This window comes from Oncorhynchus kisutch, linkage group LG10 (assembly GCF_002021735.2).
Source record: "Oncorhynchus kisutch isolate 150728-3 linkage group LG10, Okis_V2, whole genome shotgun sequence".
Classification (NCBI taxonomy): domain Eukaryota; kingdom Metazoa; phylum Chordata; class Actinopteri; order Salmoniformes; family Salmonidae; genus Oncorhynchus; species Oncorhynchus kisutch.
In genome coordinates, this window is record NC_034183.2 from 21,368,899 (window position 1) to 21,383,597 (window position 14,699).

Sequence of the window (14,699 nt, forward strand, 5' to 3'; positions counted from 1 at the left end):
TGTATTTCAAGGTCTACCTTCAAACTCAGTGCCTCTTTGCTTGACATCATGGGAAAATCAAAAGAAATCAGCCAAGGCCTCAGAAAAAAAATTGTAGACCTTCACAAGTCTGGTACATTTTTGGGAGCAATTTCCAAACGCCTGAAGATACCACGCTCATCTGTACAAACAAGAGTACATGAGTATAAACACCATGGGACCACACAGCTGTCATACTGCTCAGGAAGGAGACGCGTTCTGTCTCCTAGAGATTAACGTATTTTGGTGCGAAAAGTGCAAATCATTCCCAGAACAACAGCAAAGGACCTTGTGAAGATGCTGGACGAAACAGGTACAAAAGTATCCTTATCCACAGTAAAAAGAGCCCTATATCGACATAACCTGAAAGGCCTCTCAGCAAGGAAGAAGCCACAGCCCCAAAACCGCCATAAAGCCAGACTATGGTTTGCAATTGCACATGGGGACAAATATTGTACTTTTTGGAGTAATGTCCTCTGGTCTGATGAAACAAAAATAGAACTGTATGGCCATCATTATGTTTGGAGGAAAAGGGGGAGGCTTGCAAGCCGAAGGACACCATCCCAACCGTGAAGCACGGGGGTGGCCGCATCATGTTGTCGGGGTGCTTTGCTGCAGGAGGGACTGGTGCACTTCATAAAATAGATGGCATCATGAGGGTGGAAAATTATGTGGATATATTGAAGCAACATCTCAAGACATCAGTCAGAAAGTTAAAGCTGGGTGAAAATGGTTCTTCCAAATGGACAATGACCCCAAGCATACTTCCTAAGGTTGCGGCAAAATGGCTGAAGGACAACAAAGTCAAGGTATTGGAGTGGCCATCACAAAGCCCTGACCTCAATCCTATAGAACATTTGTGGGCAGAACTGAAAAAGCATGTGCGAGCAAGGAGGCCTACAAACCTGACTCAGATACACCAGCTCTGTCAGGAGGAATGGGCCAGAATTCACCCAACTTATTGTAGGAAGCTTGTGGAAGGCTACCCAAAACATTTGACCCAAGTTAAATAATTTAAAGGCAATGCTACCAAATACTCAATTAGTATATGCCATCTTCTGGCCCAGTAGGGAATGTGATGAAAGAAATAAAAGCTGAAATAAGTCATTCTCCCTGCTATTATTCTGACATTTCACATACTTAAAATAAAGTGCTGATCCTAACTGACCTACGACAGGGAATTTTTACTAGGATTAAATTTCAGGAATTGTGGAAAAATGAGTTTAAATGTATTTGGCTAAGGTGTATGTAAACCTCTGACTTCAACTATATATAATATACGTTGTAAAAATGTACTAATTGGTTGAAAGAAAAGACTCATGGTTGACCCAAGATCCTTTTTTTTGTGTGTTATGGGACAGCCCTAAAAATGTAGGTTATATGATAATGCAATGGCAAATGACCTGTTATCTTTCTCTCCATTCCCCATGACCTGCAAATTCCCACCAATCAGTGTTGTCCAGGTGGGAAGCTCTTTCTCAGCCTTGGTATCATTGACTACATTCTTGTGATCAGCACTAACTCGTGTTGCATGGTATTCTGAAACGGTTACTTTTTTTATACTAGAACATGAAAAATGGTTCTGTACTAGAATTTGTGACTTTCGGTTAGAGTTTGACATATCCGGATGTCAATACCTTCATACCGTGCCTGTGCCATCCTGGGATATAAGATATTACCCGTAGTGCACACAAGGGGCACTATTTTATTTTTTCAAACGTAAAGGTGGCCCTAAAAACCATGTTAAACATGTGTAAAACTCACTCTGTTTTGAGTACTTTTTGTGGCCTCCTTGTAGTATTGCACATTTTGGGGAATATTCAGGTGTAAACTTTGTGGGAATTAATGGAAATATATGCAAATTCATATTAATACCATTTTAAATGTAGGTTTTTTGCATTATCATATGGAGACCGAAACAAACCTTTTACCGTCTAATAAGTAGACATAATTGCAAATGATTCAACCCTTCCAATAGAATAAAAATAATAAATGTAGTTATGAATTGAACTTTTATTTGAGTTGACTCTTCACATGGAATGATTTCACTGAACAACAAAAGAAAGGGAATGTTGAATGATCCGTCGCATCTCCCAAAAATGTTTTTCAACATACATCAGTAAAATGATAGTCTAAAAACTAAAGCTTTGGTTGTCTTCCTCTCAGGCTTCCATGTCTTCTCCCTGGACATCCTCATCCTCCTTGAACATCAGACTCTGAGGCCTCATCTTTACTGTCACTTTCCAACCTTGTTGAGGATGGCTCGCTGTCAGCCTCAAATTTGCCCGGAAGGCCACCAATTTTTCTACCCTTGAATTGATCAGCCTGTTGCGTGCTTTGAATCATGTCTGAGTATAACAGAACTTATTTATCTGAAATAATCTAGAGCAGGGGTAGTCAACTCTTACCCTAAGAGGTCCGGAGCCTGCTCGTTTTCTGTTCTACCTAATAATTAACTGCACCCACCTGGTGTCCCAGGTCTAAATCAGTCCTTGGAGGGAAGCAGTGGAACTAATTTAAATGTCCAGAGTTGAGTGTGGGGTCTAGGTAGGGGTATGCTGATCTCGTCATACTCGTATCCATTTTATCACACTTGATATTCGTGATCGGAAGTGCCCTTTTTAAATGCTGGTAAAGCCTATAGCTCAAGTGTGCAATACTGATCTCACTGAGTGCATCTCAAAGTGAATCGTTGTGTTCCTAAACGCCCCCGACAGATGAAAATGCACACGATTTACTTTCCTATTCAATTAACAAATTATGCAAATAAATAGCCTAATGCATTGCTGCATTTAGTCCAGACACAGATTTAGGTGAAGGTAGGCTAATTCGCATGCCCTATATATTGTTTAACTTTTAAGAGGAGCAAAACTTTTCTGTCCTGATGTTATGTTAAGTCACATTTGTACAATCTATATTTTGTCATTTTTATTTTCTGTGTTGCTCTGTAAACATGCCTGGGTGAGAATAAATGAATAATAGCAAGCATGGGCTTGGGCCGCGACATAACGACGGACATAATTAGCAATGGAATAATAAGGACCGACAAAGTAGACCTACTATACTACTCCAAGTAGACAGACGAATACAAGAATATGGCTACAGCAAAGTCGACAGGAAATAACTAGATTGTTGTTCAATGACAAGCAACAGATTCGGATTCCTACACAATGTTTGGAGAAGGGGAGATTTAGACGCGCCACTCGTACATGTCTGGGGAAATGAGAGCAGAGGAAGAGCGGCTTGTTTTAATGCAATGGTAGCAAGCTCAAACAATACCCCGCCCATTCCTTTAGACAGAATAACTAGCCAATAGTTGCTTAGCGCACATCTCTTCACTGAGTGAAAGATGCGGATTACTGTTTTCCCATCACGGATAATTACAAAAAATACTGGTCAGAATCATATTTCATCACAGACATGATTCAAACAGTTTTAGAAACTTCAGTGTTTTCTATCCAAATCTACTAATATGCATATCGTCTGGGGATGAGTAGCATGTAGTTGAAATTGGGCGTGCTTTTCATCCGAAATTCCAAATGCTGCCCCCTATCCTAGAGAAGTTAACAAACTTCCAAATGAGCTTCATTGCCATACAACACTTCTTCCGTGGCCTCCAACTACTTTAAAATGCTAGTAAAACTAAATGCATGCTCTTCAATCAATTGCTGCCCGCCCGACTAGCATCACTACTCTGGACGGTTCTGACTTAGAATATGTGGACAACTACAAATACCTAGGTGTCTGGTTAGACTGTAAACTCTCCTCCCAGTCTCGCATTAAGCATCTCCTAAATTAAATCTAGAATCGGCTTTCTATTTCGCAACAGACTCCTTCACTTAATGCTGCCAAACACACCCTTGTAAAACTGACTCCTACCGATCCTTCACTTCAGCGATGTCACCGTGCTTCTACACCTGCATTGCTTGCTGTTTGGGGTTTTAGGCTGGGTTTCTGTACAGCACTTTGAGATATCAGCTGATGTACGAAGGGCTATATAAATAAATTTGATTTGATCTACAAAATAGCCTCAACACTACTCAGCAAACTGGATGTAGTCTATCACCAATGCCCCATATACTACCCACCACTGCGACCTGTATGCTCTCGTTGGCTGGCCCTCGCTTCATACTCGTCGCCAAATCCTCTGGCTCTAGGTCATATGTTTTTGCTAGGTAAGCCCCGCATTATCTCAGCTCACTGGTCACCATAGCAACACCCACCTGTAGCACGCGCTCCAGCAGGTATATGTCACTGTCGTTCCCCAAAGCCAACACTTCCTTTGGCTGCCTTTCCTTCCATTTCTCTGCTGCCACTGACTGGAACGAATTGTAAAAATCACTGAAGATGGAGACATATCTCCCTCTCTAACTTTAATCATCAGCTGTTAGAGCATCTTACCGATCACTGTACCTGTACACAGCCAATCTGTAAATAGCACACCCAACTACCTCATCCCAATATTGTTATTTATCCTCTTGCTCTTTTGCACCCCAGTATCTCTACTTGCACATCTAACGTCAGTGTTAATGCAAAATGTTAAATATTTTGCCTCTGGCATATTTATTGCCTTACCTCCTTATTCTTCTATATTTGCACACACTGCATAGATTGTTCTATTGTGTTATTGACTGTACGTTTGTATAACTCCTGTTGTTTTTGTCGTACTGCTTTGCTTCATCTTTGCCAGGTCACAGTTGTAAATGAGAACTTGTTCTTAACCTTGCCTACTTGGTTACATAAATAAAATAAAAATGATCCATTTAGTCTCTGGAAAGTCAAAGCTCAGCTAGCACAGCTGCTGGATCGCCATAGCAACCTGGCCTGATAACCAGATTAATCACCCTTGTCCTGTAGTAACCCCCGCCAGCATATCTGCATTTTGTGTGTGTGTGTGGGGGGGGGTGCTCTCACACACACACACACACACACACACACACACACACGTGAGCAAACGACATCATCCAAGAGGAGAGGAAAGGGAACTTCACTGACTGCAGACCCATTCCCCTCCCCCTTGCATTAATTTGGCTGACGTGACCCTATATGTGGGACGAGTCTTGTGGTGTGAGCCCTATCAGCCAATGAGATGGGCTGTAGTGTTGGAATACTAGTGGGGGAAGTGTGTAAGGATGTCTGCAGGAAAGAAGCTAGTGCTGAGAGGGTGGGGTTTTGGAGGAGGGACAAACTCAGTTTGAAAATTAATGATGTGTTACAGAGTAGACTGAGTGGCCAGCATATTTTGTGTCTAGTGGCTGACAGAATACAAAGCACGCTTACGCAGTCCAGAGAACCGGCAACCAGAACTGAAACGAGATCTGAAGTTTGCCTACTAGGATGCACTGTAAGTCCTTCTACATGATTTAGAATGAGATGTTCAGCCCTTTCACTTAAATCTGGCACGCAACCGCTTATGTCACTTGACGCTTGTTATCTTTATCAATAATCTTCTGCTTTTGGCTTATTGGAAGGCATTTCTCTAGCGTCATTGGGCTCTTTCAAGGTGTGACGGATGTTTTCTTAGAGTCCCTCTGTGTTCGTTTTGAATTGTCCTTCATATGGTTTAGTTCATAGATTAATATTACATTGAGTTCAAAACAACTTATGTACTACAGCTAAGAAGGCTGATATGTGGTACTGGTTCATCCACCTCGCTAGCCCATGTGGTCAGCAGGTATGTTTGTCTGCTTGCTGGCTGGGATGGAGCATCCAGCCCTCCATGTAGAGCTAATAGGACAGGTTAGGGCGAGGCAGAAAGAAAGAAACCCCAGCATTGCTGGGACTCCTCGCCAGGCTGCTGCTGCCAGAAACAGCAGTTGGGTGGATGGCTTGATGGAAACTTGATTCACCCCCAGTGTTTGAGCAGCCTTGTAAACGGGTCCAGGCAGAAGGGTGAGCTGGCCATCTGGGAGAGGCAGGAGGAGCGAGAGAAGGAAAGGCGAGGGATTTGAATAATGTAGCAAGTGCTTTCTTTGCATCTGAAATTCTCTAAAATGTTGGGTATTTAAGTGCTGTGTGGGTGGGGAGAGGGGCTTGTGTGTTGGGAAACCCTGCTTAGTTTTGGGGACGACTTGTTGTAGTTAATGCTGGTTTCTGAAAAAGAGGAGAGAACAAAGTAAACAAAAAAAACGGACTCTGCGTTTCAAAATATTGCATTCAATATAGATATTTAGCGATTATGGATATTGCACAAGTTTAATATTGCGATTCTGATGTAATTTCGATTCATTCTACAGCCCTAGCCCAATGCTAAATCCATCTGAGCCGTACCTAGGGAGCATTGAGAGAATCTCCCTGGCAGGTCATCAAATCCAAATCAAATCCAATTTTATTTGTCACATACACATGGTTAGCAGATGTTAATGCGAGTGTAGCGAAATGCTTGTGCTTCTAGTTCCGACAATGCAGTAATAACCAACAAGTAATCTAACTAACAATTCCAAAACTGTCTTATACACAAGTGTAAGGGGATAAAGAATATGTACATAAAGATATATGAATGAGTGATGGTACAGAGCGGCATAGGCAAGATACAGTAGATGGTATCCAGTACAGTATACATATGAGATGAGTATGTAAACAAAGTGGCATAGTTAAAGTGGCTAGTGATACATGTATTACATAAAGATGCAGTAGATGATATAGAGTATAGTATATACGTATACATATGAGATGAATAATGTAGGGTATATAAACATTATATTAGGTAGCATTGTTTAAAGTGGCTAGTGATATATTTTACATTTCCCATCAATTCCCATTATTAAAGTGGCTGGTGTTGAGTCAGTGTGTTGGCAGCAGCCACTCAATGTTAGTGGTGGCTGTTTAACAGTCTGATGGCCTTGAGATAGAAGCTGTTTTTCAGTTTCTCGGTCCAGCTTTGATGCACCTGTACTGACCTCGCCTTCTGGATGATAGCGGGGTGAACAGGCAGTGGCTCGGGTGGTTGTTGTCCTTGATGATCTTTATGGCCTTCCTGTAACATTGGGTGGTGTAGGTGTCCTGGAGGGCAGGTAGTTTGCCCCCGGTGATTTAGCAGGGTTGAGCAACATCATTCAGCCATTTTTATAATGAACTGCACATTTTGGGTTAGGTGGTGACGCACCCATTTCAAATTGAGGACCACAAACCTCACCTAACAGCAATGTAGTTTAATTAGTCAGGGCTAAATCAACAGGACAGAAGGAAATGGGTTTCTATCATGCAACGATGAAGTGCCTCCTATTTTTTCCCCTGGTTTTGTATTGATCTTCAGATTGTGAAGGTAAATAATACACAGCCTTGGTCGACAGCTGGTGGGGATGAGAAACAAACTGTCATTGCATGTGACACTAGTTCCGTCACATCCGAACATAAATTGGTCTTATAGGGCTGCTGCGTGAGACTTGTCAACTCACGTGACATCACCTCATCAAAAGAGTGGGTGAGGAATGGAACACTCATTCCAGCTTGAGGATCATCCCAAAGGCAGCATTCAGAATGATCAAGAATGCCATCTACCTCTTCTCTTGTTAAATAGTTTGGGTGTTTGAGCAAGCTTTTTCTGATCTGTAGGCTATAGCACCCACTAGGACTGCACAATATGGGCAAAAAATCGTTTTTACTGTCATAATCATAGAAAGGGAATAATTACAATTTTGTGGTTGGAATACAGTGGGCACATGGAATGCAGTTTTGTTTGGCATGGTGATGAATGGAAAAGTAAGGGAGATGGTTGACTTGAGGTCGACCGAATATGATTTTTCAACGCCGATACCGATTATAGGAGGACCAAAAAAAGCCGATACCGATTTTTTTAATGTATTTTTTTGGGGGGGGTGTGTAATAATGACATTTACAAGTATACTGAATGAACACTTATTCTAGCTTAATATACATCAATAAAAATCCATTTAGCCTCAAATAAATAATGAAACATGTTCAATTCGGTTTAAATAATGCAAAAACAGTGTTGGAGAAGAAAGTATAAGTGCAATATGTGCCATGTAAAAAAGTTAAGTTCCTTGCTCAGAACATGAGAACATATGGTGATTCCTTTTAACATGGGACTTCAATATTCCAAGGTAAGAGGGTTTAGGTTTTAAGTTGTAGTTAATATAGTATTTATAGGACTATTTCTCTCTCTACCATTTGTATTTCATATACCTTTGACTATTGGATGTTCTTATAGGCACTTTAGTATTGCCAGTGTAACAGTATAGCTTCTGTCCCTCTCCTCCCCCCTACCTGGGCTCGAAGCAGGAACACATCGACAACAGCCAAACTCGAAGCATCGTTACCCATCGCTCCACAAAATCCCCGGCCCTTGCAGAGCAAGGTGAACAACTCCTCCAAGTCTCAGAGCGAGTGACGTATGAAACGCTATTAGCATGCACCCCGCTAACTAGCTAGCCATTTCACATCGGTTACACCAGCCTAAACTCGGGAGTTGATAGGCTTGAAGTCATAAACAGCTCAATGCTTGAAGAGCTGCTGGTAAAACACACGAAAGTGCTGTTTGAATGAATGCTTACGAGCCTGCTGCTGCCTACCATTGCTCAGTCAGACTGCTCTATCAAATCATAGACTTAGTTATAACATAATAACACACAGAAATACGAGTCTTTGGTCATTAATATGATCTAATCCGGAAACTATCATTTCGAAAACAAAACGTTTATTCTTTCGGTGAAATACGGAACCGTTTCGTATTTTATCTAATGGGTGGCATCCCTAAGTCTAAATATTGCTGTTACATTGTACTACCTTCAATGTTATGTCATAATTACGTAAAATTCAGGCAAATTTAGTTCGCAACGAGCCAGGTCGCCCCAAACTGTTGCACATTCCCTGACTCTGCGTGCAATGAACGCAAGAGAAGTGACACAATTTCACCTTGTTAATATTGCCTGCTAACCTGGATTTCTTTTAGCTAAATATGCAGGTTTAAAAATATATACTTCTGTGTATTGATTTTAAGAAAGGCATTGATGTTTTATGGTTAGGTACAGTCGTGCAACGATTGTGCTTTTGTTAAATCATCCCCTGTTTGGCAAAGTTGGCTATCTTTTTATTAGGAAGAAATGGTCTTCACACAGTTCAACGAGCCAGGCAGCCCAAACTGCTGCATATACCCTGAGTCTGTTGCAAGAGAAGTGACACAATTTACCTAGTTAAAATAAATTAATGTTAGCAGGCAATATTGACTAAATATGCAGGTTTGAAATCAATACACAAATGTATATTTTTAAGAAAGGCATTGATGTTTATGGTCAGGTACACGTTGGAGCAACGACAGTCCTTTTTTTGTGAATGCGCACCGCATCGATTACATGCAACTCAGGACACGCTAGATAAACTAGTAATATCATCAGCCATGTGTAGTTAACTACTGATTTATTTATGATTGTTTTTTATAAGATAAGTTTAATGCTAGCTAGCATCTTACCTTGGCTTCTTACTGCATTCGCGTAACGGGCAGGCTCCTCGTGGAGTGCAATGAGGCTGGTGGTTTGAGCGTTGGTCTAGTTAACTGTAAGGTTGCAAGATTGAATCCCCGAGCAGACAAGGTAAAAATCTGTCGATCTGCCCCTGAACAAGGCAGTTAACCCACCATTCCTAGGCCGTCATTGAAAATAAGAATTTGTTCTTAACTGACTTGCCTAGTTAAATAAAGGTGTATAAAAAAATATATATAAAAAAATCTGTCAAATACTGATTTCCGAATCGGCCATTCCGATTAATCGGTCGACCTCTAGTTGTGACAGTAGTAACAAATGTTCGTCAGTGTTTCCCATGGGAGCCTGATTGGATTTAAATAGATGGGTACATTCAGACAGGTTTTAGAATATTCTTTGCCTTTTCCTCTCAAGAACGAGCTATTTTGTTAGATTACTTGTTAGATATTACTGCATGGTCGGAACTAGAAGCACAAGCATTTCGCTACAGTCGCATTAACATCTGCTAACCATTTGTATGTGACAAATAAAATTTGACTTGATTTGCACAAACAATGCTGATATACTCCACTGGTAATGGCCTGTATTATAGGGTAAACCTTGCTAGCAAACTTTTTTTTTTCTTTCTCAGTGCATGCTAGTGATTAGCATTAGAGGCTAATACAAAAGAAATGCACATTTACAACTTGCTTAGACCAACCAACTAACTAGTGTTTTGCAGAGCAAGTTACACATGAATAGTATAATATAGAAAACGTGGAAGCAAAGTGGAAAGCTTTTTCATTCTTGTTTGGTCAATGCATGTATTGCAGAGTAAATCTTGAGCATGAGGAACTGCCTGCTTGAGTGATGTGTGATTGAGAAGTGGTCAAATGAGAACCCCCCCCTCCCAACTCCAGAAGGACCACAACACAACTCCCACACTATAATACATTACAGCTATGCAACGTGAACCCTGGCCACAGCTGTGTCTGAGTGTGTGACCATGGGGAATCTGCAGCTGCTCTGTTACTGGTGGTAGGAAGAAGAGTACAATGGCAGCTATTGTAGGGGTTGTGTCTGGTGCAAGAGGTGAACTCACTCCATGGTATTTGCTTCCTTGGCTGAGCCAGGCACTGCAGGAATGGGTCATGTGCAGAAGTCTATCAAGGTTAAAACCTTTTGTGACTAGGGGGCAGTATTTTCATTTTTGGAAAAATAACGTTCCCGTAGTGTCAGGACAAGATGCTAGAATATGCATATAATTGACAGCTTAGGATAGAAAACACTCAAGTTTCCAAAACTGTAAAAATATTGTCTGTGAGTATAACAGAACTGATGTTGCAGGCGAAAGCCTGAGAAAAATCCAATCCGGGAGTGCCTCATGTTTTGAAAGCGCTGTCCCTATTGAGCAGTGAATGGGCTATCAACCAGATTACTCTTTCTCCGTATTCCCGAAGGTGTCTACAGCATTGTGACGTAGTTTTACGCATTTATGTTGAAGAATACCGTAAGCGGCTACATTGTGCAAGTGGTCACCTGATGGCTCCCAGAGTGACTCTCGCGTAAAATACAGAGGTAGCCATTATTCCAATCGGTCCTACTGAAAAACGAATTGTCCCGGTGGATATATTATCGAATAGATATTTGAAAAACACCTTGAGGATTGATTATAAACAATGTTTGCCATGTCTCTGTTGATTATTATGGAGCTAATTTTGAATATTTTTCGGCGTTTTCGTGACTGCAATTTCCGGGCGATTTCTCAGCCAAACGTGAAGAACAAATGGAGCTATTTCGCCTACAAAAATAATATTTTGGGGAAAAAGGAACATTTGCTATCTAACTGGGAGTCTCGTGAGTGAAAACATCCGAAGCTCATCAAAGGTAAACAATTTAATTTGATTGTTTTTCTGATTTCTGTGACCAAGCTGCCTGCTGCTAGCTGGACAAAATGCTATGCTAGGCTATCAATAAACTTCGACAAACACAAATGCTTGTCTATATGGATTCCAGTTTGCAAAGAGTCAAAAAGTTCAAATAAAGTTCGTTCAGAGCCATCGATGTGTCTGCTTGGGGGGGAATATATACGGCTGTGATTATAATCGAAGAGAATTCCCTTGGTAGATAATGCGGTCGACATTTGATTGTGAGAAATTCTAAATCAGGTGAACAGAAGGACTTGAGTTCCTGTATGTTGTTGTGGCCACACCACGTCACGTTAACCATGAAGCATACGCCCCCGCCCCTCTTCTTACCAGAAAGATGTTTGTTTCTGTCTGCGCGATGCGTGGAGAAACCAGCTGGCTGCACCGACTCCGATAGCGTCTCTCCAGTGAGCCATGTTTCCGTGAAGCAAAGAACGTTACAGTCTCTGATGTCCCTCTGGAATGCTACCCTTGCTCGGATTTCATCAACCTTGTTGTCAAGAGACTGGACATTGGCAAGGAGAATGCTAGGGAGTGGTGCACGATGTGCCCGTCTCCGGAGTCTGACCAGAAGACCGCTTCGTTTTCCCCTTTTACGAAGTCATTTTTTGGGGTCGCCCGGCTGAGATCCATTCCGTTGTCCTGGGTGAAAGGCAGAACACAGGATCCGCTTCGCGAAAGTCATATTCTTGGTCGTACTGATGGTGAGTTGATGCTGCTCTTATGTTCAGTAGTTCTTCTCGACTGTATGTAATGAAACCTAAGATGACCTGGGGTACTAATGTAAGAAATAACACATAAATAAACAAAACTGCATAGTTTCCTAGGAACGCGAAGCGGCCATCTCTGTCGGCGCCGGAAGTTCCAAAAGCACTCACAAACTTCTACAGATGCACAATCGAGAGCATCCTGTCGGGCTGTATCACCGCCTGGTACGGCAACTGCTCCGCCCACAACCGTAAGGCTCTCCAGAGGGTAGTGAGGTCTGCACAACGCATCACCGGGGGCAAACTACCTGCCCTCCAGGACACCTACACCACCCGATGTCACAGGAAGGCCATAAAGATCATCAAGGACAACAACCACCCGAGCCACTGCCTGTTCACCCCGCTATCATCCAGAAGGCGAGGTCAGTACAGGTGCATCAAAGCTGGGACCGAGAGACTGAAAAACAGCTTCTATGTCAAGGCCATCAGACTGTTAAACAGCCACCACTAACATTGAGTGGCTGCTGCCAACACACTGACTCAACCCCAGCCACTTTAATAATGGGAATTGATGGGAAATGATGTAAAATATATCACTAGCCACTTTAAACAATGCTACCTAATATAATGTTTACATACCCTACATTATTCATCCCATACGTATATACTGTACTCTATATCATCTACTGCATCTTTATGTAATACATGTATCACTAGCCACTTTAAACTATGCCACTTTGTTTACATACTCATCTCATATGTATATACTGCACTCAATACCATCTACTGTATCTTGCCTATGCTGCTCTGTACCATCACTCATTCATATATCTTTATGTACATATTGTCTAAATGTGAATTGAATGTAGGAGAATATAACGCAATAGATCTGGTTTAGATAAAACAATGAAAACAAATTTTTATTGTTGTATCATCAACTTTAAAATGAAGAAGACAAAACAGGTAGAATCTCGATCTGCTGAGCTACAGCCCATAAACCATGAATCACATTGGTTTTAGTTACATTTGTACCTTTTTCAAAAAAGGTTATGTAATTGGCTGGGCTTTAAGGGTTTGCTGCACCCTGTCCCTGGCTCAGGAGAATGTTTCTGCTTTGTGACCTCCCCATGGAGGTTTTCTTTCCTCCTGCTTAATTGTACTCAGCTTGTATGTGTTTTCAATGCACAGAGAGCCAGTCCTAGATAAATAGCCGGTGTTGGCTCTCCAACAAGGGGACAGAGTCGATCATGGAAAGTGGGCCGGGGTTACGTGCTTATTGTTTTACAGCGCTGACGTGTTTCCTGTACCGTGTTGGTGACAGATGGGACGTGCGCTCTGCTCAGTTCTCCCCCTCTTGGGCAACTTCCCACAATGGAACAAACGGATCATCAACGGGGCCAAACTGTGCTCTGAGTCTCTCTCACACAGATGGAGCCATTGAATTTCAATAACCAGAGGATGTACAAGCCAGCCAAATGAGTCCATCTTCTGCAACCTCTGCTGTCCCGCTGTCGTCATGTGTTCACATTGCTTTATATCTCTGAAAGGGGGTTTCATAACACGATTAGGCCTAAATGTTAATTGAGGCTTCTACTGATTTTAGGAAATGACCACATTGAATAAACATGGTTCATCTGGAGGTGAAAAACCCACACTTGTTTAGGCGAGGTGCTAGCTCGTGGAGTAGAACACTTAAAAGAAAAGGAGAGCCGCACACTCAAGGAGCTCAAATGCAATAATTTCATAACCTAATAACTAATGTTTCGACAGACAAGCTATCATTTGTTTTCGCTGAAAGTAATTAAAAGGAAGCCTCATTGTTTAAAAAAACTAAATACAGTTCAGTCTACAGTAGCTGTTTTTGTAGTGGCACCTGTTGTCTGTCTCTTGGATCAGTACCCATTTGAATTCTGTCGACACTTACTGTTGTAAAATACTGTTAAAAGATGTCCATAAAAGCATTTGGTGATAAACTATTTAGCTTTTCTGAGTGATCTCCAAGCAGTGTAATGACTCTGAGACCCTGTGTAATGTTTATCCAGAGACCAGAGCATGACCCTGTGACACGCAGCACAGTGGTGGGAGCCTTGTGAGCCGTTTGGCAGTCACATGCTACAGCGGGTTCTATTCGAAGGCAGTCGTTTCCAAACGGTGGCGCGTGCAAAATTGCACAAGGGTACAATTTCAAATTGTGTCATCAGTTTTCCTCTTGTCATGTCAGTCATTGCATATGTTAAAGCAGTGATCACCAACCTTTTCTGACCTAAGCTCACTTTAGCAGTCAAAAAGCAAGCAGAGAACTACCGCAAATATATTTTAAGTCATGTTTTGACTTAAATCAGGTTAATGTAAACCATTTTTTTTTCACAGCATATTGGCTATATGCCTGGCCTCCCAATATTGTTCCTCTCAGACCATGTTCTATTTCAAAACTCAAACTTTGATAACAAAAAAAACAAGATGGTGTGACACTTGCGAGGCATAGCTGAGCATAAATTTAAAATGGTCATGGTACTTTCAAAATAATAATAATAATAATAACTCTTGACAAAATCTAAGTCAAATTATGAAGTCAGTGGACTTCGGGTCAGAAGGTCGGAGCTCTAGAAAGATGCCCAAGTTTCCGATTT

The 14,699-nt window shown here is 41.6% G+C and overlaps 1 protein-coding gene across 2 annotated transcripts in view; it reads left to right on the forward strand.

Annotated features, from left to right (window-relative positions):
- Positions 1 to 14,699, forward strand: part of LOC109897903 (long-chain-fatty-acid--CoA ligase ACSBG2-like) — a 56,542-nt gene that overhangs the window by 5,211 nt on the left and 36,632 nt on the right. Inside the window, exon 1 of one of the 2 annotated variants that reach the window (XM_020492556.2) lies at positions 5,235 to 5,362. The exons of the other annotated variant lie outside the window; for it this stretch is intronic. Coding sequence (XP_020348145.1) covers positions 5,356 to 5,362 — 7 coding nt within the window. The 5' untranslated portion in view covers positions 5,235 to 5,355. Of the gene's footprint in view, positions 1 to 5,234; positions 5,363 to 14,699 lie in introns of those variants that run through there. 2 annotated transcript variants of the gene reach the window in all.